At 35.2% G+C, this 26,353-nt stretch overlaps 1 protein-coding gene across 9 annotated transcripts in view; it reads left to right on the top strand.

The window, feature by feature from the left end:
- The window catches only part of RALGAPA1 (Ral GTPase activating protein catalytic subunit alpha 1), a 256,054-nt gene that overhangs the window by 29,852 nt on the left and 199,849 nt on the right, over positions 1–26,353 (top strand). For all 9 annotated transcript variants that reach the window (XM_082737789.1, XM_082737788.1, XM_082737790.1 and 6 more), the window contains exons 2-9: positions 2,101–2,211; positions 2,957–3,006; positions 8,116–8,173; positions 14,918–14,961; positions 16,282–16,459; positions 18,349–18,464; positions 23,229–23,367; positions 24,434–24,642. In XM_082737789.1, the coding sequence (XP_082593915.1) occupies positions 2,101–2,211; positions 2,957–3,006; positions 8,116–8,173; positions 14,918–14,961; positions 16,282–16,459; positions 18,349–18,464; positions 23,229–23,367; positions 24,434–24,642 (905 nt within the window). The remainder of the gene's footprint in view (positions 1–2,100; positions 2,212–2,956; positions 3,007–8,115; positions 8,174–14,917; positions 14,962–16,281; positions 16,460–18,348; positions 18,465–23,228; positions 23,368–24,433; positions 24,643–26,353) is intronic.

Genomic DNA, 26,353 nt, shown 5'->3' on the forward strand with positions numbered 1-26,353 from the left:
GGAAAGAAGACAAAAAACCACGTAAAATGTAATTATTTCCAGAAGATAGAAATGTAGAGAATCCAAGGGAATATAGAGGAGAGGGCATCCATCCTTTCCTTTGGGAGGGCAGAGCAAAAGGGAAAGTCTTGGAAAATTCCACATACAAGATGTCACTAAAAAATCATTATGATTATTCACAGGGTAAGATATTACATGAAAGAGTTTAAAGTGCTATCTATATGTTGTTTACTATTAATTTTATTCTGAAATCTTTTATTGAGCCTTAGAGCATTTCAAGAAATTAACTGATATTTAACTTTAATTTGAGTTTCATAACAATTAATAGTGTATTCTTCATCTCACTTCCAGCTTCATAAATCTTTGCTGTTTTTTCAGTGCCTTTTTAAAATTTATTTTTCATTATAAAAGAAATGTGTTTTTTATTTTTTTATTTTTGAAGATTTTTTATTCATTTATTTGACAGGCAGAGATCACAAGTAGACAGAGAGGCAGGCAGAGAGAGAGAGGAGGAAGCAGGCTCCCTGCTGAGCGGAGAACCCGATGCGGGGTTCCATCCCAGGACCCCGAGACCATATCCTGAGCCAAAGGAAGAGGCTTTAACCCACTGAGCCACCCAGGCGCTCAAAATGTGTGCTTTTTTAATTTTTTAAAAAGATTTTATTTATTTAAGTGAGAGAGAGAGAGAGCATGAGCAGGGGAGGGAGAGGGAAAAAGGAGAGGGAAAAACAGGCTCCCCACTGAGCAGGGAGCCCCAACATGCGGCTCCATCCCAGGACCCTGAGATCATGACCTGAATTGAAGGCAGATGCTGAAGCAACTGAGCCTCCCAGGTGCCCCAGAAATAAGTCCTTTTTGCAAACAAAATTGAATAATAAGAAGTATATATTAAAAGTAAAAGTTCCCTCTTCCCCTTTTTCTTCAACCTTCTCAGTCCCTGAAAATAACTCAAACAAGATGTATAGTATGTATACGTCTGTTTCTTGCTTTGAATAATAATTTGTCTCTTTTACTTTACATTCAAGGCATTTTATGACATATTTCAAGGCTATTTTTTCAATTTTATTTTTATCAAAATGTTTTAGGCTCTAGCCAAAGTGAATTATTTTTCTGTATCCTGTCATGCTTCCTACTTTCCTCATTTTGTTGTCTTTGCTAATGCCTAGAATGCCCTTCACCGCTTCATGTTCAAAGCCCTTACTATCCTTAAAAGTCTTTTCAAATAATAAATCCTGTGTTAAGCTTTCCTACTTTCCCTACTTCCACCCCTTTTTAGCTTTGAAAGTAATTTTTGTTTCTAAATTGCCAATGTATTTTGTAACTTCACTTTCAGTACCTAACACTTTCTGATGTGCATATAGCTATATGTTTGATTTTGTGTGCGCTGGACTATACTGACAATTCCTTTAAAGCAATATTATCTGTTCGAGCTTTGTAATACTTAAGTGCCTATTTATAAAGTCTGTTGTTTTATACCTATTTACTGAGTAAATGTGTTTTGGAAAGATAAGATATATAATTATTCTAGAAATACTGATTTTAAACTCTTGGGGATAAGTTGAGAGAAGCATAGCTGTGAATTGAAATTAGAACTTGACTCTTTCTTTGGTTTGGTTAAATACTCAAAATAAATTTCAAATAAATCTCTGAGACATTGTTTTGTATGTGTGTTTTTGTTTTTTTTTTTAGGAAACAAATATTATGATAACCTGATTTAACCTTTTTTTTTTTTTTTAAAGATTTTATTTATTTACTTGAGAAAGTTACAGAGCACATAATGGGCTGGGAGGGGCAGAAGGAGAAGGGCACAGGGCTGGATCCTAGGATGAGGAACCTGAGATCATAACCTGAGCACAAACTTACTCAATTGACTGAGCCGCCCAGGTGCCCTTTAACCTGTTTTTAAATTTAAAAATTTTTAAAAACTAAAGTTGTGAGAACAAGGATATAAATAAGTGCATATCTCAAATATTTTAATAGGATAGAATTTTAGGAGCAGTACTTTGACTTTTTTTGAAGGAAACTCACCATTATGATAATTTGCTGAACATGATTTAACATATATATAGTCACTAAAAACTGTTTTTGTTTCCTTTTCAGAGAATGCAGAGTCTATTGATCTTAAACAGTTTTTTGACCAACATTTTTCACATATATATTACGTGTTCTTTGAGAATTTTGTGACTATTGAAGCTAGTCTTAAACAGAAAGGTAAGGTGTTATAATTGGCCCTGACTTATGTTGATGTTTCAAACAATTGTCATAAATATCCACTTGAAAATCAACCCTTGGATGTTGAAATTTTAATGTTATTTCACTTCTTTTGTGAAACATCTTTCAGACACTGTCTCAAAGTATGGGATAGTAATACTATCTTCATTCTTTTTGAGAAGGCTTACAAGATTTGCTTTTTGCCTGGTCAGATTTATTTACCTGTTTCCTCACTTTTTTTGCTCTGCCCTTAGATACCTGTGAAGTTTGAGCAGTCATTCTCATATTTTCATTTTCAGAATTTATTCTAAGTTCTCCCCAGTGTATTATTATTATTTTTTAAAAGATTTTATTTATTTATTTATTTGCGAGAGAGAGCCTGCACGGGCATATGAGTGGGGGGAGGGGTAGAGGGAGAGGAAGAAGCAGACTCCCCGCTGACCAGGAAACCCCAGATGGAGCTCGATCCCAGGATCCTGAGATCATGACCTGAGCCCAAGGCAGATAGTTAACTGACTGAGCCACCCAGGCACTCCTCCACAGTATATTATTTGTTTTTAGATATAAATGTGTGGAATCTGAATTTATTTGTTGAATAGATATGGTACAGTATTGTCTATACATTGAACAGAGTATGCTTTAAATATTTTATTAAAGAATCACTGAGAAGATACTTTAGTGCTTGAAATATTTTAAGCTTTTTAAATGATAATCTTTAAAATATTTTTCTGTAAAAATGTTTTAGGTCACAAGTCTCAAAGGGAGGAATTGGATGCTATACTTTTTATTTTTGAGGTAAGTGTTTGCCCATCAGTTTTTTTTCCCTTCAAAATAATTCTTGGAACATGCAAAGGAATATATTAGAATTATAGAGCATGAATTTTCCTTGCTTTCCAAGAACTGAATCACATTCTTTGACCTCAAAACATATCTGACTTAATTTTTAATTATTTTTTGAGATACCAGTGTTGTTTTTAGATAGAAATAGAATTACGTTTTTATGCATGTGACACCATAGAATTGGTAATACTGTAAAATAGTTAAGTGTTTTATAAACTATTTTTCTATATTACATTGGATTGGGGTGAGAGAAGTCTTTATTGTTAAATAAACAGAAGGAAGTAGGAACATTTGATGCTTTACTAAAATTTATATTTTGTTTTTGGCATACTGATAAAAATTAGGGTCCCCTCACTTTTAAAATAACTCCTTGCCTCTTCATTCTGTCTTTCAAATCAAGCAATGATAGGAGTATTCCAATCTTTAGCAAGAATTCAGAGATCTGGAGACTTGTGACTTGAAAGACAGTAAAGAATTTGGAAAACTGTGTCTCAACATTGAGCCATTTTGTCTGTTGGTAATTAAAGATAATTCAGTTTTATACTTTGGGTTCTTTGACATGGTTTAGAGGAATTTGAACAATCTGATATCTCTCTTAGGAATTGATTTAGCTATTGATTTAGTCACAGCTTAAAAAAAAAAAAAAGGAAGCTTTTTTTGTTTTGTTTTTTTTAGAGTTCTAGATGGAAGTAACTGGTTTTGGTACCTATTGTGCTATTTATTTTCAGTAATCTTTGTCCCTGAGGAATTTGCTTATGTTTATATCTCCAGGTGTTTGCATGAACTATTTACAAGGGGAATGTTAAAACATAGGTGTTTTGAGAAAGAATGAATTTATCAGCAAAAATTGTTCAAATTATGTTCTCTAATGTGGAAGTAAATGAGGAAATCAATAACAAGGAAATTTTGTAAATTCATAAATATGTGGAAGTTAATGAGTACACCCCCAAATAACCAGTGGCTCATAGGAAGATGTGGTATACTAAAACTTAGGGAATGCAGGTAACCAAGCACTCAGAGGAAAATTTATAGTTATTTATAGTTATAAACTTAATATAATAAAGCAAGAATGATATCCTCTCAATTACTTAAGCTTCCACCTTAGAAAAAGGAGCAAATTAAACCCAAAGCAAGCAGATAAAAGCCAATAATAAAGATTATAGCAGAAATAAAATGAAAGTAAGATTTAAAAAATGGAGAAAACCAACAGAACTAAAAATTGGTTCATTCAAAAAGATAAGAAAACTAGTAATAGATAGCTGTACTAGTAAAGTAAAAAGAGTGAGGAATTAAATTACTAAATTCAGGAATTAAAAAAGAATATCACTAATGACTTTATTGAAATTGTAAGAGAATACTAAGAGAATACTATGACCAACTGTGTGCCAACAAATTTGATAAATAAAATGGACATGTTTCTATAAAGACAGAAAGCTTTGCGGGGCGCCTGGGTGGTTCAGTGGTTAAGCCGCTGCCTTCGGCTCAGGTCATGATCTCAGGGTCCTGGGATCGAGTCCTGCATCGGGCTCTCTGCTCAGCAGGGAGCCTGCTTCCTCCTCTCTCTCTCTCTCTGCCTGCTTCTCTGCCTACTTGTGATTTCTCTCTGTCAAATAAATAAATAAAATCTTTAAAAAAAAAAAAAAGACAGAAAGCTTTGCAATTTAGAAAGAAATAACAAATCTGAAAGACTTACAACTAGTGAAAAAATGAATTAGTATTTAAATAAAATCCCACCTGGAAAAAGCCCAGACCCAGATGACTTCACTAGTGATTTTTAACCAGCCATTTAAAGAAAAATACCAGTTCTTCAGAAATTCTTTAATAAAAAAACAGGTGAGGGGCGCCTGGGTGGCTCAGTGGGTTAAGCCGCTGCCTTCGGCTCAGGTCATGATCTCAGGGTCCTGGGATCGAGTCCCACATCGGGTTCTTTGCTCAGCAGGGAGCTTGCTTTCTCCTCTCTCTCTCTCTGCCTGCCTCTCTGTCTACTTGTGATCTCTCTCTGTCAAATAAATAAATAAAATCTTTAAAAAAAAAAAAACAGGTGATATTTCACAGTTCATTCTATGAGGCCAATATTACCCATCCAAAACCAGACAAAAACAAGGAAAGAGAATTATAAAATATTTTCATGAATATTGGCACAAAAAATCCTAAAAAAAAAAGCATATAAAAAGGATTGTACAACATCACCAAGTGGGATTTATATATGAAATACAAAGTTCAACATCTAAAAATTAACCAACTAGTATGTAGTAATAATAATAAAATAAAAGACAAAAAATATGTTATTGTTGGGGCGCCTGGGTGGCTCAGTGGGTTGAGCCGCTGCCTTCGGCTTGGGTCATGATCTCAGGGTCCTGGGATCGAGTCCTGCATTGGGCTCTCTGCTCAGCGGGGAGCCTGCTTCCTCCTCTCTCTCTCTTGCCTGCCTCTCTGCCTACTTGTGATCTCTCTCTGTCAAATAAATAAATAAAATCTTTAAAAAAAATATGTTATTGTTGATAGAAAGCATTTGGCAAAATCCAATACTATTTCATGATAAAATACTTAACAAAATGGGAATAAAAAGAAACTTCGTCAGCTTGATATAGGACATCTACAATCTACAAAAATACACATTTAAGACTGTACCTAGTACTGGATACTGAGTTCCTCTTTCTTAAGATTAGGAACAAAACAAGCATATCAACTCTTGCCATTTCTATTAAATATTGCACTTGGTTCTAGCTAGCCAGGGAAGTTAGGCAAGGAAAGGAAGTAAAAGGCATCAAGATTGAAAAAGAAGTTAAAAAATAAAAGGTATCAGCAGAGAACACAAGATAAGAATTTCTGGAAAGTGTTCCTTCAGACATTCATGCTTGCCCTGTGTTCAGGAAACTGAGATGGATTAGTTAATGGAAGCTCTTTCAGGACCTTCCTTCTATTAAAAAATAGTGTTTATTTCTCTGTATGTAATATATACTTATCAGTTGTTATCTTTAATGAATGAGTGAATTTTCTTAGAATATAAAGATGTTAGATACAGGGCTTTCATCTTTTAGAAAAAATATGTAACCTTTGTGCTGATGTTTTTCTGCTTACAGTGGGGATAATAATATCTGATCTCTAAAGAGACTAATGATGATTTTTATATTTTATTTTATTTTGTTTTGTTTAAACATTTAATTATTTAACCACAAGCCATTTACCCCTGTGGCAACTTTCCTGACACCTCCTGCTTAAAAGCCAAAAGGTCAGAAGGATCGTGAGGCCCCATTTTCACGTCTGTATTCATACTGAAAATCAAGATCAAAGGAGCTTTTTTGCCTGTCTGCTCCAGAGAGGCTTCTGCCCTCCCTGAGCTCACCTTAGTAATGATGATTTTTTTTTTTAAAGATTTTATTTATTTATTTCACGGACAGAGATCACAAGTAGGCAGAGAGGCAGGCAGAGAGAGAGGAGGAAGCAGGCTTCTCGCTAAGCAGAGAGCCCGATGCAGGGCTCGATCCCAGGACCCTGGGATCATGACCTGAGCCGAAGGCAGAGGCTTTAACCCACTGAGCCACCCAGGTGCCCCAGTAATGATGATTTTTAAAAAAATCAAGAAATTTATAGATTAACTGACTTCCTCTTTTTTGAATGAAAAGCACCATTATGTAGTATTAATAATACTATGCAGGATTTATATCAACTTTCCTCCATTAAGACTATACATGGTTTCTTTCATTTTTATAGTATTCTTTCATTTTTAAATAAAGACGTTTATTTACTTTTTATAAGAGGCTAAATCTGAAGTATAATAGTCCTAATTTTAGGAATGTTTCTGGGTAGTTTACAAACTTAACTTTTCAACTTACAATTTTATCCCTTTCCATACCAAGATAAATACATTTATACAGTTGTTGGCTAGTGAAATATGAGGAGGGCAATGGTAAAGAAGTTTGTGTATCTCATGTAAAATTTCTTCATCATTCTCCTGTATGAGATGGACTAGTGGAAGATAGAGAAGTGTAAAACATGCATACCATCTTTTGTGGCAAAATAGTATAAAAGTATACATTTTTGGATTAAGCATATCAAGATTGGATTCAGTTCTTCCACTTTCTAACTTAAGCACATTACTTAACCCACTTTCTCCTTTTTAAACTGAGATTAATAAACTGTTTTTTAGGATGGTTGTGAGGATTAATGAGATAGCATTACATATAAAAGCATCTAGTGTTTGGCCCTTATGAACACTTTGGTTCATGGCATTTCTAAAGTATAACAGCAGTAAAAGCAGCAGCAACAACAAACTTAAACTCATTCAGCAAGCAGATGAGTACTGGGAGCTTAGTTTAGTAGCATAATAAGGCAGCTGTTGAGCTAGAATAATTCACACAGAGGAAATTTGTGAAGGGAATTAAAGGTAAAATTATGTAAAATTGTAAAAAGTGTTCATCCTAATTAATGGAAACCTGTATTAGTTTAACTGTAAGGATCCTGAAATTTTAAATATTGTTCTTATACCTATAGCCATCATAAATATAAGTACCTTTGGGTTCATGTGAATCAAGTCAGTACAAATATTTGATGTGATTTTTGTAAAATCAAAATATTTTTCCTTCTTTTATCAAAACAGGAGGAAGAACTACTCAAAGTGAGACACAATGTTACAAATAATAGTATCTGAAAGAATTCAGAACTTATTAGTAATATCCACAATTTGGAAATTCTAGGAGTAGCAAATAATCATTTTGAAATATGTTAGAGTTCATTATTTAATTCATAAAGAGGGATATACTTACTTTCCACATCATTATGAAAGATAAATTTCATTAGTGTCGCGTTCTAAGTCTTTGTTTAGTATAGCTTGTTGGGTTTTGCTTTTGCTGTTTTCAAATATTGATCAGTGTGTCAGTGCTGAAGTAGTGCAAGTCCTGTCAGATTATCTCAAATACTGTTTTGTGTTGGTGATGCTATCTATATTTTACATAAGAAACTGTTACATGCTTATTGTAAGCTCTTCGTTTATTTTTCACATTGCACAGAATGTGGTCTCATTACTTGCTTTTCATTCTTTGTTTTATTCGTACTGATTTTTAGAAAATTTTACAACTTCTTCCAGAGAGAATTCATCAGCGATGGCAGTTTCATAGTATTGGTAAGTGATTTGAATGTATATTCCCCATTTGACATAAATGATAATATATGAAAATGCTCTGTACTGGGTTGATCATTATTTGAAATGAATTTGTAGTTTATGTTTTAGTAGAAAAAAATATAAAGAATACAAAACTAAACTTAATGGGAATGTAAAATTAAAAATAATAGATGAAGGATTTCCAGTCAAAGTAGCATATTAAATTTCTTCGATCTATCTGTTCTTTTACTTTCAGTAATGATAAAACTACAAAACCAAAAAAATAAAAGCAGACTCAACATCAAAATAAACATCTGAGAATCAGAAATGGAAGAGAAATGTTAAGTGCCAAGTAGAGTGGGCTCCAGATTCAAAAGTAAGCAGTGTCAGCTGGCAGTTTGCTCCACAGAAAATAGTGAGGAGAACTAGAGTTAACTTTCTTGTTAACTCTAACCAGAGTAGAGCTTTCCAGATCATGGAATGAAGCCAAAAACAAAAAAGGAGGGAAAAAAAACCTGTTGTGGGTTACTGTCAGAAACCAAGTAGGGAGGAGATCACAAACTTTCTGTTACCAGGAAATAAGCCAAGGTGCTTGCTGGTTTGGAGTCTGGTCTTATATTATTAACAGTGTTACCACAGTCCTCTTGAGTGTTTGTTCTCAGACATGCTTCCCCTCTGTGATTAGAAACTGCAGATAACAGTTGTTGGCTTTCTTATTTATTTATTTAGGTTTTATTTTTTCAGTGTTCCAAGATTAATTCTTTATGTACACACTTAGTGCTCCATGCAATATGTGCCCTCCTTAATACCCACCACCAGGCTCACCCATCCCCCCCTCCCCTCTAAAACCCTGTTTGTTTCTCAGAGTCTGCAGTCTCTCATGGTTTGTCTCCCCCTCCAATTTCCCCCAGTTCACTTTTCCTTTCCTTTTCCTAATGTCCTCCATGTTATTCCTTAAGTTGTACAAGTAAGTGAAACCATTTAATAATCGACTTTCTCTGCTTGACTTATTTTCACTCAGCATAATCTCCCCCAGTCCCACCCATGTTGATAGAAAAGTTGGGTATTCATCCTTTCTGATGGCTGAATAATATTCCATTGTATATATGGACCACATCTTCTTTATCCATTCGTCTGTTGAAGGGCATATCGGCTCTTTCCATAGCTTGGCTATTGTGGACATTGCTGCTATGAACATTGGGGTACATATGGCTCTTCTTTGCATTACCTCTGTATCTTTGGGGCAGGTACTTAGTAGTGCCAATTGCAGGGTCATTGGGTAGCTCTATTTTAATTTTTTGAGGCATCTCCATACTGTTTTCCAAAGTGGCTGCACCAACTTGCATTTCCCACCAACAGTGTATGAGTTCCCCTTTCTCCACATCTTCTCCAACATTTTTTGTTTCCTGTCTTGTTAATCTTTGCCATTCTAACTGGTGTAAGGTGGTATCTTAATGTGGTTTTGATTTGAATTTCCCTGATGGCTAATGATGATGAACATTTTTTCATGTGTCTGCCAGCCATTTGTATATCTTCTTTGGAGAAGTGGCTGTTCATGACTTTTGCCCATTTTTTGACTTGTTTATCAGTTTTTTGGGTGTTGAGTTTGAGGAGTTTTTTTTGTTTGTTTGTTTGTTTGTTTTTTTTTAAGATTTTATTTATTTATTTGGCAGAGAGAAACACATTGAGAGGGAACACAGTAGGGGAAGTGTGAGAGGGAAAAGCAGGCTTCCCAACAAGCAGGGAGACTGATGCAGGGCTTGATCCAAGTACCCTGGGATCATGGGCTGAGCCGAAAGTAGATGCTTAGACTGAGCCACCCAGGAGTCTCAAGGAGTTCTTTACAGATCTCAGATATCAACTCTTTGACTGTAGTGTCATTTGTGAATATCTTCTACCACTCCATGGGTTGCCTCTTTGTTTTGTTGACCGTTCCCTTTGTTCTGCAGAAGCTTTTTATCTTGATGAAGTCCCAAAAGTTCATTTTCACTTTTGTTTCCTTTGCCTTTGGAGACATGTCTTGAAAGAAGTTGCTGTGGCTGATGTTGAAGAAGTTACTGCCTATGTTCTCCTCTAGGATTTTGATGGATTCCGGTCTCACATTGAGGTCTTTCATCCATTTTGAGTTTATCTTTGTGAATGGTGTAAAAGGATGATCGAGTTTCATTTGTCTGTATATAGCTGTCCAATTTTCCCAGCACCATTTATTGAAGAGACTGTCTTTTTTCCATTGGATATTTTTTCCTGCTTTGTTGAAGATTATTTGACCATAGTATTGAGGGTCCATATCTGGACTCTCTACCTGTTCCATTGGTCTGTGTGTCTGTTTTTGTGCCAGTACCATCCTGTCTTGATCATAGCTTTGTAAGAAAGCTTGAAATCAGGCATTATGATGCCCCCAGCTTTGTTTTTCTTTTTCAACACTTCCTTGCTAATTTGGGGTCTTTTCTGGTTCCATACAAATTTTAGGATTGTTTGTTCCAGTGCTTGAAAAATGCCGGTGAAATTTTGATCAGTATGGCATTGAAAGTATAGATTGCTCTGGCAGTATAGACATTTTAACAGTGTTTATTCTTCTGATCCATGATCATGAAATATTTTTCCCATCTTTTTGTGTATTCTTCATTTTCTTTCATGAGTGTTCAAACTCTGTCTCTTTTCAGATGACGTGATACTTTATATGGAAAACCCCAAAACTCCACCCCCAAACTACTAGAACTCATACAGCAATTCAGTAATGTGGCAAGATACAAATTAAATGTACAGAAATCATTTGCTTTCTTATACACTGACAATCAAACTATGGAAAGGGAAAGTAGAGAATCGATTCATTTACTCTAGCACCAAGAACACAAGATCGCTTGGAATAAGCCTAACCAAAGAGGTAACAGATCTATACTTCAGGAACTAGAGTTGTTGGCTTTCATTTAGGCTTTGGTTGGATGTCAGGTTTGATTGCTAATGATGCTAATGACCCTTGCTCATGGGGATGTGTGGGTGACCACCCTATCTACATTGTTGAAGTAGAATGTTATGGGCCTGACATTAATTTGTAAAACATGTATTTGTTTCTCTTAAAAAAGAAAGTATAGATTTTATTTCGGCCTCACATTTTTTTTAATCCATTATAGCAAGTGATATCTTTTTTGGACACAATTTATAAATGGGCAAAGGATTTGAATAGACATTTCTCCAAGACATACAGATGACTGATAAGCACATGAAGAGATGTGCAACATCATTAGTCAGTAGGAAATGCAAATCTCAATTCTAAGGAGATGCCAATTCACATCTACTAGAATGACTATAGGCAAAAAACAAAAAAAAAAACAAGCATTGGTGAAGCTTTGGAGAAATTGGAACCCTCAAACACTGTTAGTGGGAATGTAAAATGCTACAGATGCTTTGAAAACCAGTTTGGCAGTTTCTCAAAATATTAAACATTGAGCTCCTCTATGGCCCAGCACTTCCATGCCCAGATATATACCCAAGAGAAAGAAAACACATGTCTGCATAGAAATGTATACTCTAATATTCGTAGTACCAGTCTTCATAATAGCCAAAAGATGGAAATAACCCAATGTCTGTTAACTGGTAATTAGATGAGTAAAATGTATTTTATCTTTAAAAAAAGGAGAAGTCTTTTGTGGGGCTTTGAAACTGTAAACCTTCCCAGTTAATTCCTGAAACAAAAGAAACTCCGGACATCTAGAAAGGATATTGAGGCAGGGGCTAAAAAAGGCTTTAGTAGATAAAGTTTGAGACTAAATGTAACATACTCGTTAACATACCCAGAAGAACTCTTACAGTTCTTACAGCTGTTAATAATTCTTACAGCTCAATAATAAGACAGATATTTTTAAATTAGCAAAATATTTGAATAGACTTTATATCAGAGAAGAAATACGAATTGGTGATAAGCCTTTAATAAGGTACTCAAACAGTGAAATCCTATTTTGTGTTTCATAATCATAAAAATGTCTCTGAAGGTTGTTTATGACGATGGGTCTTTTTTTTAGACATCTGAACTTCAAGAGTTTATTGTATCTTCTAAGAAATGTAGCCTTAAATCTCCGAAAGAGCTTTAGGCTCTTTACTTGTCATGTTTTAATAAAATTCCAATAAATGTCTATCTTGAGAAAATACATAAATGGTCATTTTTTCTTTGTCATTCAGAAAAATGCTAGAACTGTTTTCTTTCATTTTTTGTCATATATAAAGGAAAATAAATCAACGAGTCATTGATTTTTTTTTTTAAGTAGCTGTATTGAATTATTTATATATAGGTAAAATTCATCTAAGTAAATAATTCAGTTATTTTCAATAAATCTTTAGTTACCACTGTCTAGTTTTAGAACATTGCCTCACCCCGAAGTATTCCTTGAAGCCCATTTATAGTCAATGCCTTTCCCACCACCACAATCTGCTTTCTGTGCTCAGTAAATGTCTTTTTTTGACATTTCATGTAAATGAAATCATACACTTTATAGTAGTTTGCATTTGGCTTCTTTCACTTAGCATTTTTTTGTTTGTTTTCCATATTATGGCATGTGTTACCATTCCTTTTTATTGCTGTATAGTATTCTGTCATGGACATATCATGTTTTATCTACTCACCAATTCGCGGTTATTTATATCGTTTCTAGTTAATTATACCTCACTTACTCTGTTTGTTTTATTATAGATGCCTTTCAATTTTCTACGTATAGGAACATGTCAACTGCAATTTAAGATAGTTTTTTTTTTTTTTAAGATTTTATTTATTAGAGAAAGAGAGAGAGAGAGAGGGAGAGTGTGAGCACAGGCAGACAGAGTGGGAGGCAGAGGCAGAGGGAGAAGCAAGCTCCCTGCCAAGCATAGAGCCTGGTGTGGGACTTGATCTGAGGACACTGGGATCGTGACCTGAGCTGAAAGCAACCACTTAACCAACTGAGCCACCCAGGCTTCCCAAGATAGTTTTATTTTTGATTTCCAATCTGGTACCTTTAATTAATTAATTAATTTCTCTCTCTTCCCTCCTCTCTCTCTCTCTCTTCTTTCTTTCTTTCTAGTCTTCTTTAGTATAGTGTTGAATAAAAGTGGTGAGAGCAGACACTTTTGTATCATTCCTGATGTGTGGAAAGCAGTTAACTCTTTCACCATTAAGTATGGTGTTAGCTATTTTTATAGTTGTGACAAGAACTTTTATTAAAGTATCCCTGGGAATAACAAAAATTTGAAAACAAACCAGATGTCCTAACATAAATAAGATTAATAGTATGGAATGGGATTGTATATAGCAGTTAAAGTGAATTAATTAGAGCTATATAGATCACTAGAGATAGTGAAAAGTTATTACGTAGGGGCCCTGGGTGGCTCAGTTGGTTGGGCGTCTGACTCTTGATTTCAGCTCGGATCATGATCTCAGGGTCGTGAGCTTGAGCCCCAAGTGAGGCTCTGCAGTGAGCTTGGAGCCTGCCTAAGATTTAGCGCCACCACTCTAAGCACTGACCCCCCCCCCCCCCGCCGCTTTCTCGCACATGCACTCTCAAAAAAAGGAAAGTAACTTATAGGAAGGCTTGCTTTGTATATCATACATAAATGTAAGTTTTTAAAAAACTAGTAATTAAATTTCAAACTTAATCACATTTGGTTAGTTTTCCATATATGCTCTTTTTCTGTTCCAGAATCCAATACATGATACCACAGTGCATTTAGCATATATGGATTTTTTTAGGGGAGCTGACTAAAGACTGGCATTTACATAGTATTGCTTTACGAAATTGAGTTTGTGCAAACATAAGGAAGGGAATTGCAGATAAGTCAACACAGTTTTATTTGAAATATTAAAGCTTGTTTTTGTATGACAAATGAAACTTAACCAATAAAATCCAGGTTTGGGGGGTGTGTGTATGTGTGTGTGTGTGTGTTATTTTGGTATTATTAGAAAGAATTAAAAAGTAGGTTTAGAACAAATAGCCATGGAAGAAATTGTTACTGATACAAGTTTTTAAATATATAAACCAATTCTAAATATTTTATTGATTTATAAATGACAATCCTAATATAAAAATATTTTGGAAATAATTAATACCAAAATCTGGATAATGAATTTTTCTCGGAAGGAAGGAAGGAAGGAGAATGATTTGACATAGTTTCAAACAAGGCTTCAATGATACTTGTTAGATAAAATATAGATAAGGTAAATAAATGAAATTTTGAATTTATAAGAAACATGGGACTGTGTTTAGATTTGTTTAGACCAAATGGCAGGTCTCTGGATGTTTGTTAATGTGATTTCAGTATTTTATTATAGAGTCGAAAAGTTGTATAAATTAAGATGGCTTTGAATATTCCGAAAATGAAAATTAGTACAATGAAAATGTTTGTTAGGAAATATTAAAATTACAGGAGTTCATTTGGTTAACTAAATGGAAATTTCCTACAGTGGTTTTTATTTGTATTAGTGATGCAGAAAGTATTTAATTATATCCTTGTCTTAAATAAGAGATATACAGAGATAATGCTATAGTAAATGCAATTGGGATTAGGGTTTGTTTCAATAGACTAAATCATGTTTAATTCCAATAGACCATGTGTCGAAAAGGTGACTCTTTATATGCCCTCTGGTTCCAAAATTATGGCCAGAGGGATATCAGGGTCACCAAGAATAATTTGGAGATTGCCAAAGACTTGTTTTAAAGTATTTTCAAGTCTGACCGAGAACTCTGACATTTGGAAACAACTAAGAAAATATGAATATTTTCAATCATGTTTCCTTTTTAGGATTGATTTTAAAGAAACTGCTACACACAGGAAACTCCTTGAAGGTATAATTATGTCTTTTTTCTATGACTTAAAAAAACTGTCTCTTCTACTTTTCCTACATCAACTTTTTTCCTAAAAAATTTTGAATTGTCTTTAGTTTACTTAGTTGAAGTGAACTGACTTAAAATAAAATATACAACATATTTAGTATGTATAAAAATACATACTGGGTTGACTAGGCTATTGAAAAACCGTTGCCACTGCATTGAATGATTCACTAGAAATACTTTACTCTGGTCCCCAGGAGACAAAAATTATTCAGTCTTTCAACAAATTATTCTTTATATTACTATAAATATTCTTAGATGTATGGAAAAATAGAGGATTTATATTAAAAAGTTGGTTTTATTTCTTTTCTTTTGATTATCTCATTGTGCTGTGGTAAGAGAAGCTATCCAGTGCAAAAGCCTCTTATAGGTTAACTGAAAGTTTCCTATTGTGGGTAGTTTTGGTATCAAGGCTTGGTATAGCAGTACAAAGGAATCAGCTTTCTGAATTGTTTGTTTTCTTGTTATCTCTGTAAACTCTAAGGTTGGCAGCTGTTGAACAGCTTTAACAGTGGCCATTTACAAAGCTGTGGTAGGGCAATTTCCAAAGCTACCAGGGAGATTAGCTTAGTGAAGAACTTTGTGTTTTTGTTGTCAGAGATTGAATGTTTTTCTGTCTTTTCCTATTCTCTTCCTGAAAGAGAATTTATGCAATGGTTGAAATATTTGTTGTTTTTTGAATATGGGGGGTGTTCTAGGTACTTAGGATATAGTAATAAGTCAGAATTTCTGCTTTGCTGGTTAGCAGCAAATAATAAATAGATGACATAATTTCAGAGTGGTAAGCTTTTTAAGAACAAGAACATTGATTTAGCAGGGCACACCAAGATCCCCGTAACTATTCCACCTTTTACCGAAGTCAGCGTATGAGGAACAGTTGTTCTTGTTCTTTTTGCTTCTTGGATTAGACCAGCGGTGTTGAGAAAGAGGGAAGTAAACAAGAAGGAAATACTTTTCTGATTTTTTTTTTTTTTTTTTACCAATGGAAATTATAGAATAAAGATTACCTGATGGCCAAGTTTATTCTGTATTTGTTCAGAATCCATGAATTTCAATTTATAAATAATGAGAGCACAATAAATGACATGGATATAGTAGCCCTTCCTCTTTCCTTCCCTTCCCCTCTTTTCTTTTTTCTCTTCTCCTTTTCCCATTCCCTCCTCTCCTTTGTTAAATAACATTCTCTAATCATCTTCTAGAGAATTTTGGTCTTAAAAGTAAGAAAATATTTCCCTTATAAGTAAAAATACTATTTTTCATTTCGTTTCATTTTAGATCAGACGGGAAGGTGTTCGTCTTTTCTTACTGTGGTTGCAAGCTCTTCAGAATAACTGTAGCAAAGAACAGCTTTGGATGTTTTCATGCTTAATTCCTGGATTTTCAGCACTACAATCTGAACATGGACCTCGAACTTTAGATAATCTCATTAATCCTCCACTCAATCTTCAAGAAAGTAAGATTCGTGAGATCTTATCCATCAGTATTTCAAAATTTCCTATGTAGTTTGTTAATATAGTTTTAAAATGTTCATGGGGCGCCTGGGTGGTTCAGTGGGTTAAAGCCTCTGCCTTCAGCTTAGGTCACAATCCCAGGGTCCTGGGATCGAGCTGCACATCGGGCTTTCTGCTCAGTGGAGAGCCTGCCTTCTCCTCTCTCGGCCTGCCCCTCTGCCTACTTTTGATCTCTGGCAAATAAATAAATTAAATCTTTAAAAAAAAAAAAGTTCATATGTTTGTTTGCTTATTTATTTATTTATTAAAGATTTTATTTATTTATTTGCCAGACAGAGATCACAGGTAGGCAGAGGCAGGCAGTGGGGTGGGGCGAGGTGAAGAAAAGGGGGAGCAGGCTCCCTGCTGAGTAGAGAGCCCGATGTGGGGCTCTATCCCAGGACCCAGGGATCATGACTTGAGCTGAAGGCAGAGGCTTTAACCCACTGAGCTACCCAGGCACCCCTGTCCATATGTTTATTAACTGGATAATTCAAGGCCATGTTGTATAATATAGGTTTTATTATTTTTTATGTATGATGAGGCCAACAGATCAGAAGATTATTGTGATTAAAAAAAAATAGTTACAGTTCCCGAGGGAAGAGGGCATGCCACACCAGGGAGGGTGGCCAGAGGGGGAGGTGCCAGGATCTGTCAGGGGTAGGGCATTAAAGGCAAGAGCCCTTGTTGTGAATTCTGTAGGTAGGAACATGTGAAGCAGTGTGAGCAGTCCTATGATTGGCTCATTTGGATAATTTCAGCAGGCTTAGGTGCATAGTGGCTGTCCCTCATTGTCACCTAGGTACCTGTGTGATTAGGTCAGAGGAATAGTGGCCTTGAACGTGAGAGCTGGATAGAAGAGGATTAGAGGTGTGGACCCTGGACTGGTTGTTTTGCGTGTAGAAGGCATGTTCTCTGGCCCATCTTTACTATCTCTGGGAATTAGCTCTTTAGCCCCAGGAAAGACATTCTCTCCCTGGCCAGCCAGGCTTCTGGTGTCACAGCATCAGAAACAAGTGGTTCATAGAATCCATTTTACATTTATCTTTCATTTCTAATTCTCATGTGTCATCTTGTATCCTTAAGTTAATTTAGATGTACATTGAAGTACAAGAGTATTTTACTTTGTGCCAAGAGGACTGTAACAAAACTTATTTTTATGAGCTTAATTACTTGGCTAATATTTATTAATAAACAGGTTTAGGAGTCTGCCTGTACTAAACTAGGTGCTGCTTAGGAAATATTTAAGAGAGTTCACCTCATTGTTGGTTGATTTTCTTGAATTTGCATTTTTTATAATGAATGTTTTTGAATACTTGAAAATTTTAGAAAATGCAAGTTTCTTATTTTGTACATGGACTTTTATAATCAAGGAACTAAGATGCTGTCCTTCCTTTTTGAGAGGGAAATAGCATTTCATTCTTTGAATAAGGGGACTACCTTTAAGAGTAAGTGTGGTCATTACTAGAGTAATGTGTCCTTTAATTGATAAATAAGTTCATTATTGTTGTTTCTCATCATACTATAGAACTTTTGTATTGGACACACTTAATGTTAATTTGAAAAATATGAGCTCTTTTTCAAGTAAGATTCACTCAAAATCCCTTTGTTATCTGTCCATCCCTGTTACATTCTCTCAGTCAAGGGCTTATGAAGCAGCTGATTACTTAACTTTATGGTTGTTGTGATGGACTGTTAGGATGATCTCAGATTTATTTCAAGGTCCAATCATTAGAATGTTTTCAAGCACCATTCACTGCATTAAATGTTTTACATTTAAATTTTATTTGGATCACATTATTTCATTGTTAAATTTGTTTTGTAGTTATACTAAAATTTTGTCTTTGTATAGCTCAAGTCACTATAGAGGAAATCACTCCTCTTGTCCCTCCACAATCAGGAGATAAAGGACAAGAAGATCTCACAAGCTATTTTCTTGAAGCACTTTTAAAATATATAGTAATTCAGGTATGTGTTATCTTCTTTGATATCATCCCTCTTACCATCTTGTGTGGGTAATTAATTTTTCTCTCTCTTTCCATTATTATGTTAGAGTAAATATTTGCTTATTTTCTTGAAGGAGGACAAATTTTTACTTTTGAAAATGTTTGTTAGTATGTCTTTGTCAAATAAAAATCATTGGAGGGATTATGAGTCTCTTAGAAAGGGACCTAGAGAGAAAATCTTAAAGTAGACTCTTTTATGTATATAACTTCTTCTGTGGGCCAGTTGGGTTTACTTTCTAATCCTTTCCTTTATAATCAGTAGTTGTGGTCTTTAAGTGATAACTGATTTAGGAATCAGCCTGCCAAGAGGCAGCCAGTAGGGAGGTAGGCTGAGAATGGGATGTGGTGGAGGAATGTAATTTATACTTTAACCTGTTTGTACTCTATAAATTTCTCGGTGAATGTATTTTGTAGGGTAACCTCTTCATCTCTTCATATGAAATGTGTATGCCCTTGTGGATGAAAACAGTCTTAGAATATACCCATTTCTTTCTTTCTTTTTTTTTTTTTTTTTTTTTTGGGTAGTCAGCAATTTTTTTAAAAATTTTTAATAAACATATAATATATTTTTATCCCCAGGGATACAGGTCTGTGAATCACCAGGTTTACACACTTCACAGCACTCACCAAAGCACATACCCTCCCAATGTCCATAAACCCACCCCCCTTCTCCCAACCTCCCTCCCCCCAGCAACCCTCAGTTTGTTTTGTGAGATTAAGAGTCACTTATGGTTTGTCTCCCTCCCAATCCCATCTTGTTTCATTTATTCTTCTCCTACCTACTTAAGACCCCATGTTGCATCACCACTTCCTCATATCAGGGAGATCATATGATAGTTGTCTTTCTCTGCTTGACTTATTTCGCTAAGCATGATACGTTCTAGTTCCATCCATGTTGTCCCAAATGGCAAGATTTCATTTCTTTTGATGGCTGCATAGTATTCCATTGTGTATATATACCACATCTTCTTGATCCATTCATCTGTTGATGGACATCTAGGTTCTTTCCATAGTTTGGCTATTGTAGACATTGCTGCTATAAACATTCGGGTGCACGTGCCCCTTCGGATCACTACGTTTGTATCTTTAGGGTAAATACCCAGTAGTGCAATTGCTGGGTCATAGGGCAATATACCCATTTCTTATAACTATTCCAAACACAAAAGTTCCGTATGCCTCAGAAACTAAGATTGCAAGGTTTAAATCTGATTCTCCATCTTATTGACATAAAAATAATACCTACCCTATTTTGGTGTTTGATGGTTGGATAACTAGTGCAAAGTACTAGAAGAAAAAAGTGCATGCCACAAAGTGTTTTGTGGGTAGTAGTTGTTACTATCATTATCATTACAGTTTTTCTTTTTTAAAAAACAACTTTTGTACCTTGTATAAATTTTAAAAATTTGTTTTGCTGGTTTGTTGAGATGTAATTGACATATACTAAACTGCAATATTTGAAATATATATTTTGATGAAATTTATTACATGTGTACAGCCATGCAGCCATCACTATTATCAAGATAACGACGATATTGCTCCTAAAAGTTCTCACATGCCTTTGTAATACATCTTTTTCTACTCCTAACCACTGCCTGATTCCCAGGTGACTACTGATCTGATAACATGTCACCAGAGTTTGCATTTTCCATATTTCCATATAAATGGAATCATATGGTACATACTTTTTTGGGGGGTCTGGCTTCTTTTCTCTATCATAATTTTCAATAGTTGGGTTCTTTTTATTGCTGAGTAGCTTTTCATTGTATGGATATAACATGCTTTGTTATCCAGTCACCTGTTCATGGTGATATGAGTTGCTTCCATTCTGGCTATTACAAATAAAATGGCTATGAATATTGATAAACTAGTCCTCATGTGGACATAAAGTTTTTTCTCGTGCGTAAATACCTACTAGTGGAATGGCTGGGTTGTAGAGTAGGTATATATTAACTTGTTAAGGCATGGCGTAGCTGTTTTCCAAATGGTTTTTTTACATTCCACCAGCAATCTATGAAACTTAAAATTTGCTTCACATCCTCACCAACAGCTGGTATGGTCAGTATGTAATTTTAGTTATTCTAAAGTGAATAATGTAGGAGCACCCCGGTGGCTCAGTTGGTTAAGCCTCTGCCTTTGGCTCAGGTCATGTTCCTAGGATAGAGCCCCATGTTGGGCTCCCTGCTTGCAGGGTACCAGCTTTTTCCTCTCTTCCCTGCTCGTGTGCATGCTCTCTCTCTCTCAAATAAAATAAATAAATAAAATCTTTAAAAAGCAATGAATAATGTATAGTGGTATCTCATTGAAGCCTACTCTGGGCCTTTGCCATCTCCCTACTTAGATATCTTCCTCACCCTACTGAAATTCTCACACCCTATATTTTACTGCTCTTTCCCTCTTATTCTCCACCCCCTCACATCATGGACACTTTCCTCATCCTTCTCAGTCTTCAAGTCTCCATTGGGCTGCTGCCTTTGCTACATCCCTTTCATGGGTGCGCTGCATTTTGTGGTCAGGCTCTAATCACCTACACTTGACTGCCACTTCTTTTACTCTTTATCCCACATCGACTCCCATATGCCTGTTTTGTATGACTTTTTTTTTTTTTTGAAGATTTTTATTTATTTATTTGACAGCGATCACAGTGGGCAGAGAGGCAGGCAGGGGGTGGGGGGGGGGAGCAGGCTTCCCGCTAAGCAGAGAGCCTAATGCAGCACTCAATCCCAGGACCCCAAGATCACAACCTGAGCCGAAGGCAGAGGCTTAACCCACTGAGCCACCCAGACGCCCCTTGTTTTGTATGATTTTAAGGCTGAATTATTCAGGAAAGGGCAAAGGGGAAAGGACGTTAATATCTTTGTCATTAGTAGAGCCACATCTGGGTCAACTTTGAAAATTTTCAGAGCACGTTTTATCTTCTAACATTTTTGAAATATAATACATATAATGCATTTACATGGCATTAAACAAGTTTTTTTGTTTGTTTGTTTGTTTTTGGTTTTGGTCTCTTTCACCAACCCTCTATGCTTCCAATTGTCTAGGAACCATACAGGATGGAGGGGTGTGTGTAGGGGAATCTAAACGTGAGGGCCTCCCCAGTCTGACAAATAAGCACAAGGGCGACTTAGGATACATTTCTTTCCTGATCCAGGAAAAAATCTTCCTTCTCTTCCTTCAATTAACATTGAAGAGATAGGCTGAATTTTCAAAAACTGAAGTAAGAGAGGTCATATGAAGAGTATATGAAGAGAGTATATGAGAGTATATTGGAAAGTATATGAAACAGAACATTAATCTGACTCTTCAAGGGTCTCTAAAACTTCTCACACTGAAGAGGTTCTCTATTACGTCTCCTCTATTTGGATCAGAGAAATCAATACACAAGCCTCAACATGCAATATCATTCACCTAGATTTTCTTTTTCAAGTTTCCTTAGATAGCCATTTATTCAAAGCTAGTCCCTTTACATCTTGTTGACCAAAAACCACCTTTCTCAATTCCATGCGATCCATCTCTATATCCATACTCAGCACATTCACTCTTCACCCCTCCATCTCTCTCCAGTGTCCAACACAGAGTAACAGAAGATGCAGAAGGTCGGGGAGGCTGCAGAAAAATATAGTATATTTTAATAAGAACATTTCTGAATTCTCCTGCTTGAGGATAAGCCAGGAAATGGCCTTCTTTAAGCCTCTAGCAGGTAGAAATTTCTCATGTCCTCCTATGAATCTAAAAGCACTGTATTTTTTTTCTCTCATTAGGCAAGTGTGTTCATTACCTTCTGTTACAGATCACCTGCAATTTGTCTGTTATCTTTCCTTGAGCGCATTTTAAACTCCTTGCAGCCTCGTTCATATTCTGGTTCATCTCTGTTTTCTTCACATAGCCAAACATTGTGGTTTATACAGGGCAGCAGTCAGCTATATGTCTGTTGAACAAAGTAAGAGAGGGAGGCGAGTGATAATACAATAGCCTGAGAAAGCTTCATCTCATTAGTTGAGAAAATTCCATACACAGAAACATCTTTGAAGAGTTCCTGCATTTTATGATCTATGTAGAAACATTTCTACCTCCTCATGTCAATTATCATATGCCATTTGCTATTATGATGAAATGTCTCATTATGTGACCTCTGGAACTAAATTTGGCCGAGTTTGCAATTCCAGATAACAGTTCACTGAAGCTTCATTACTACACGAGTAATGTTTATGAAGCTATGTCACAGTCCCAGTGCTGGTACTGGCCAGTGGAGGCTGCTGAAAGCCACGGGTGAAGATGGGATGCTGTAGCCCAACTGCTGGGTACCCATCTGTGTCCTGAATCCCGCTCCATCACTTACTATCTGTATTCTGTCATTTCGGTCTTGTTTTCTCATTGTAATGCAGGTGGGACTCACCCACATCGTGCAAGTATCAGCAGTTGGTTCTTTTACTTTGCTGAGTAGTATTCCATAGTGTGATGCTCCACAGTTTGTTCATCCAGTCACCTCTTCGGTTTCAACTGGAATCTACTAGACTCCTCCACAGAAGATGAACATTTAGATCTTTGTCAGCCTTCAGTGGCATTATACCAGTTTTTTACAATTTGCCCTTTATATATATCTAGCTGTATATCTTTAGAGTATAATAGATTACTGTATCACTTAACTAACTTTTTACAACCTTGTTTATGATGGCTAATAATTGTTTCTGTCTCATGGAATGATTCTGATTGTATTTTTTATTTTTAGGTAAAAAGTTTAGAATGGAAGAACAAAGAAAATCAAGAGAGGGGATTTTCATTTTTGTTTTCACATTTTAAGAAATATTACTTGCCTTATATTTTCCCAAACATCTGCAAGGAGAATAGTTTATATCATCCTGTACTTGGTAGGTAGTCTGTGGAATTTTCTAAAAGATCACATGTAAAAATAAAATATAATACCTCAATGTGAAGTTGACATTTGTTACCTGTGGAAAACTGATAACATTTAATATTTTGTATTGATTGTTTAAAGATACTATGCCTTGATTCATAGAGAAAGTGGAATTGTATTAATAGGAAAGCTTCACTGAGAGTGAAGAGATTTTTTTTTTAAATATCTTCTCTGGATCTCACTGATAGGAAAAGTTAACCCACCAGAAATCTTTGATATTATAAATTAAACTTCTGCTATTTGGTATGATCCTTAAACTATATTATAAATTTTTTTAAGGTCCCCCAAGGGTTCAATTTAGTATGCCTTATTCAGGTTCTGTATGAATAATAACATTGTCATATATTTTGATGATCTCTTGTCCAGTATTTAGTGGCTGCACCAAAATGACTGAGCCTTGAAACTAGAGCTTTTCTGACAAATCTTGGTTTAGAAGCAGACCTCTTCCATATATAGAAATCACTGACTGTAGTCTGTATGTTGAATGGCTCGGGTTTTGTGTGTGTGCGTTTTCCAGAAGGATGTTCCTATTTTAAGCTTTGCCAAGTTTAGGCAGCTAATAGGTTTAGGCCTAACCATTAAGTCTTGTAGAAAGGACTTAGAGTAGCGGATCTTTGTCATCGAGAACAATATTTGCTTTAAAAATAGTTTTGCTATAAAAATCAAGGAAAAATTCTCATACTTTGTATTCAGAATTTGTGTCTTAGTCTTAGGTTAATTGAAGTGAGTTCTCATTAATTTTAAATGGCTCTGGAAGCTTCTCTGTACTTAGACAGGATTCGCTGAGCCCTTTAGTGATATTTTGCAAAAAGACGTGTTTCCATATGGCAGCAATATATGGTTCACTCTTCTAGATTGTATGCTAATATTTAGCAAATTATTTTAAAATGTCTTTTAAAATCTACTTTTAAAACAAGGGTATCATCAAAAGTGTTTTCAAAAATGTTTGAAAGTATGGATTTATCTAAGCATAATTCTTTTCTTATTTTGGTTTTTGTTTTCCTTTTATATTCCTGTAGATATCCCACAGGTGAGACCAAAGCCACATTATGTTATGATAAAGAAGGATGCTGAAACCAATGAAGCAATCTACTGTACAAAAGAACCTTTCATTAAGGCTCGTGTTATTGTTATTCGTTGGCTGGTTTCTTTCTGGCTTGAGCCAAAGCCACATACAGGACCTCATATTCCTGGGATGGAAGGTGAAGTCTTGCCAAAGAATATTCAGGTAATACACCACAAAGGGAAAACTTGTTAAGTTAGGAATGGCTTAAGAGATGTGTCTATGGATTTCAGAACAAATTTAAAACAAATGATGGTGATATTTTCTTTGTGTAAATGTATTTTATAAATCCAAATTTTAACAATCATTATAGTAGTCTTCTTAATGAAAAAATCTTGGAAGATACAGAATTTAATTCTAGTAATGAATGAGTCTTACCTTCTAATTTATTACTGTATTTTATATTAATTACGCAGTACTAAAATATTCTGAATTGTACACACAAATTCTTGCAGTTGGAAATGATTAGTAATCAAATGGTTGTAGAACCTTCAGAGTTCTTTTTTGATTTCTGAACATTCATAGAATACTGATTTAATGTCTTATTTCTCAGGGCGCCTGGCTGGCTCAGTTGGTGGATCATGCAACTCTTGATTTTGGGGTTGTGGGTTCAAACCCCATGCTGGTTGTAGAGATTACTTAAAAATAAAATCCTAAAAAAAAGTCTTGTCCCCATTTTGTTTTCCCTTTTTTCATCAAGGGCACTGGGTCTAGAAATGTGATGTAAAATTATATAGCTCTACGGTGGAGGGACTAATATTTAAACTTTTGGTATTTTTTATTAAATAGTTTCCCTCTTTTTCACACATTTTTTTATGAACGTGTGTTTTTTTTCTGAAGTTATCTCTATTACACTATTTTTTGAATAATTTTTATTTTCCTTTTCTCAGACTTTCTTTAGTTTTAAAAATCTTAAACTGTGGGGCACCTGGGTGGCTCAGTGGGTTAAAGCCTCTGCCTTTGGCTCAGGTCATGATCCCAGGGTCCTGGGATTGAGCCCCACATTGGGCTCTCTGCTCAGCAGGGAGCCTGCTTCCCTTCCTCTCTCTCTGCTTGCCTCTCTGCCTACTTGTGATCTCTGTCAAATAAATAAATAAAAATCTTTAAAAAAAAATCTTAAACTGTGTTTTTGTTATGACTTCTTAGATCTTTTACAAATTAAGTGGGGGTATAAAGTGTCTGTTTAGTTGATTAGTGTTCAGGAAATTAAACTTTATATTCCCCTTAATCTTTTATTTATCTTTAGCCAGCTCTGGGTATGTTTTCCCTAAAACTTTGTTCCAAGGTCTTTGCAAATAATCACTAAGTGTGGAAACTCTCATGTGGGACTATTTTTCATGATCCCAGAACTTAATGCACTAAAACCACAGTTTTTGATTGGGAAGGCATATTTGAAATAATTTACTTAAACCCTTTGTTTTATAGATGACAGAACTGAGATCAAAAATTAAGTAGCTTACTAGAAATAATTTGCCTTACCATGGAATAGTGCTACTACCATCATACCATGGTAGTAATTTTCTCATCACCAACTTTAGGACTTTTACTTTACTCCTAAGGTTATTCATCTTCAGTCATGGTGAAATTCTTTTAAGTTATGAGAATATAGAGTGTTCTCTTGAGCTTTCTTTCTTCTTTTTTTTTCTTTTAAGATTTTAAGTAATGACTGTACTCAATGTGGGCTCAAACTTAAAACCCCAAGATCATGAGTCACATTCTGTACTGACTGAGCCAGCCAAGTGCCCCATTTTTGTTTTCTTATATTTTCTTTTGAATTCCTTTCTACTTCTGTCATAATTTTTCTTCAATTCCTTTGTGTTTTTTGTAACTTGTTTGTACTGCAAACATTCTAAAGTCAAATTAGAGATGGATAGAT

The sequence above is a fragment of the Mustela nivalis genome (genome assembly GCF_964662115.1).
Source record: "Mustela nivalis genome assembly, chromosome: 6".
NCBI classification, from domain to species: Eukaryota; Metazoa; Chordata; class Mammalia; order Carnivora; family Mustelidae; genus Mustela; species Mustela nivalis.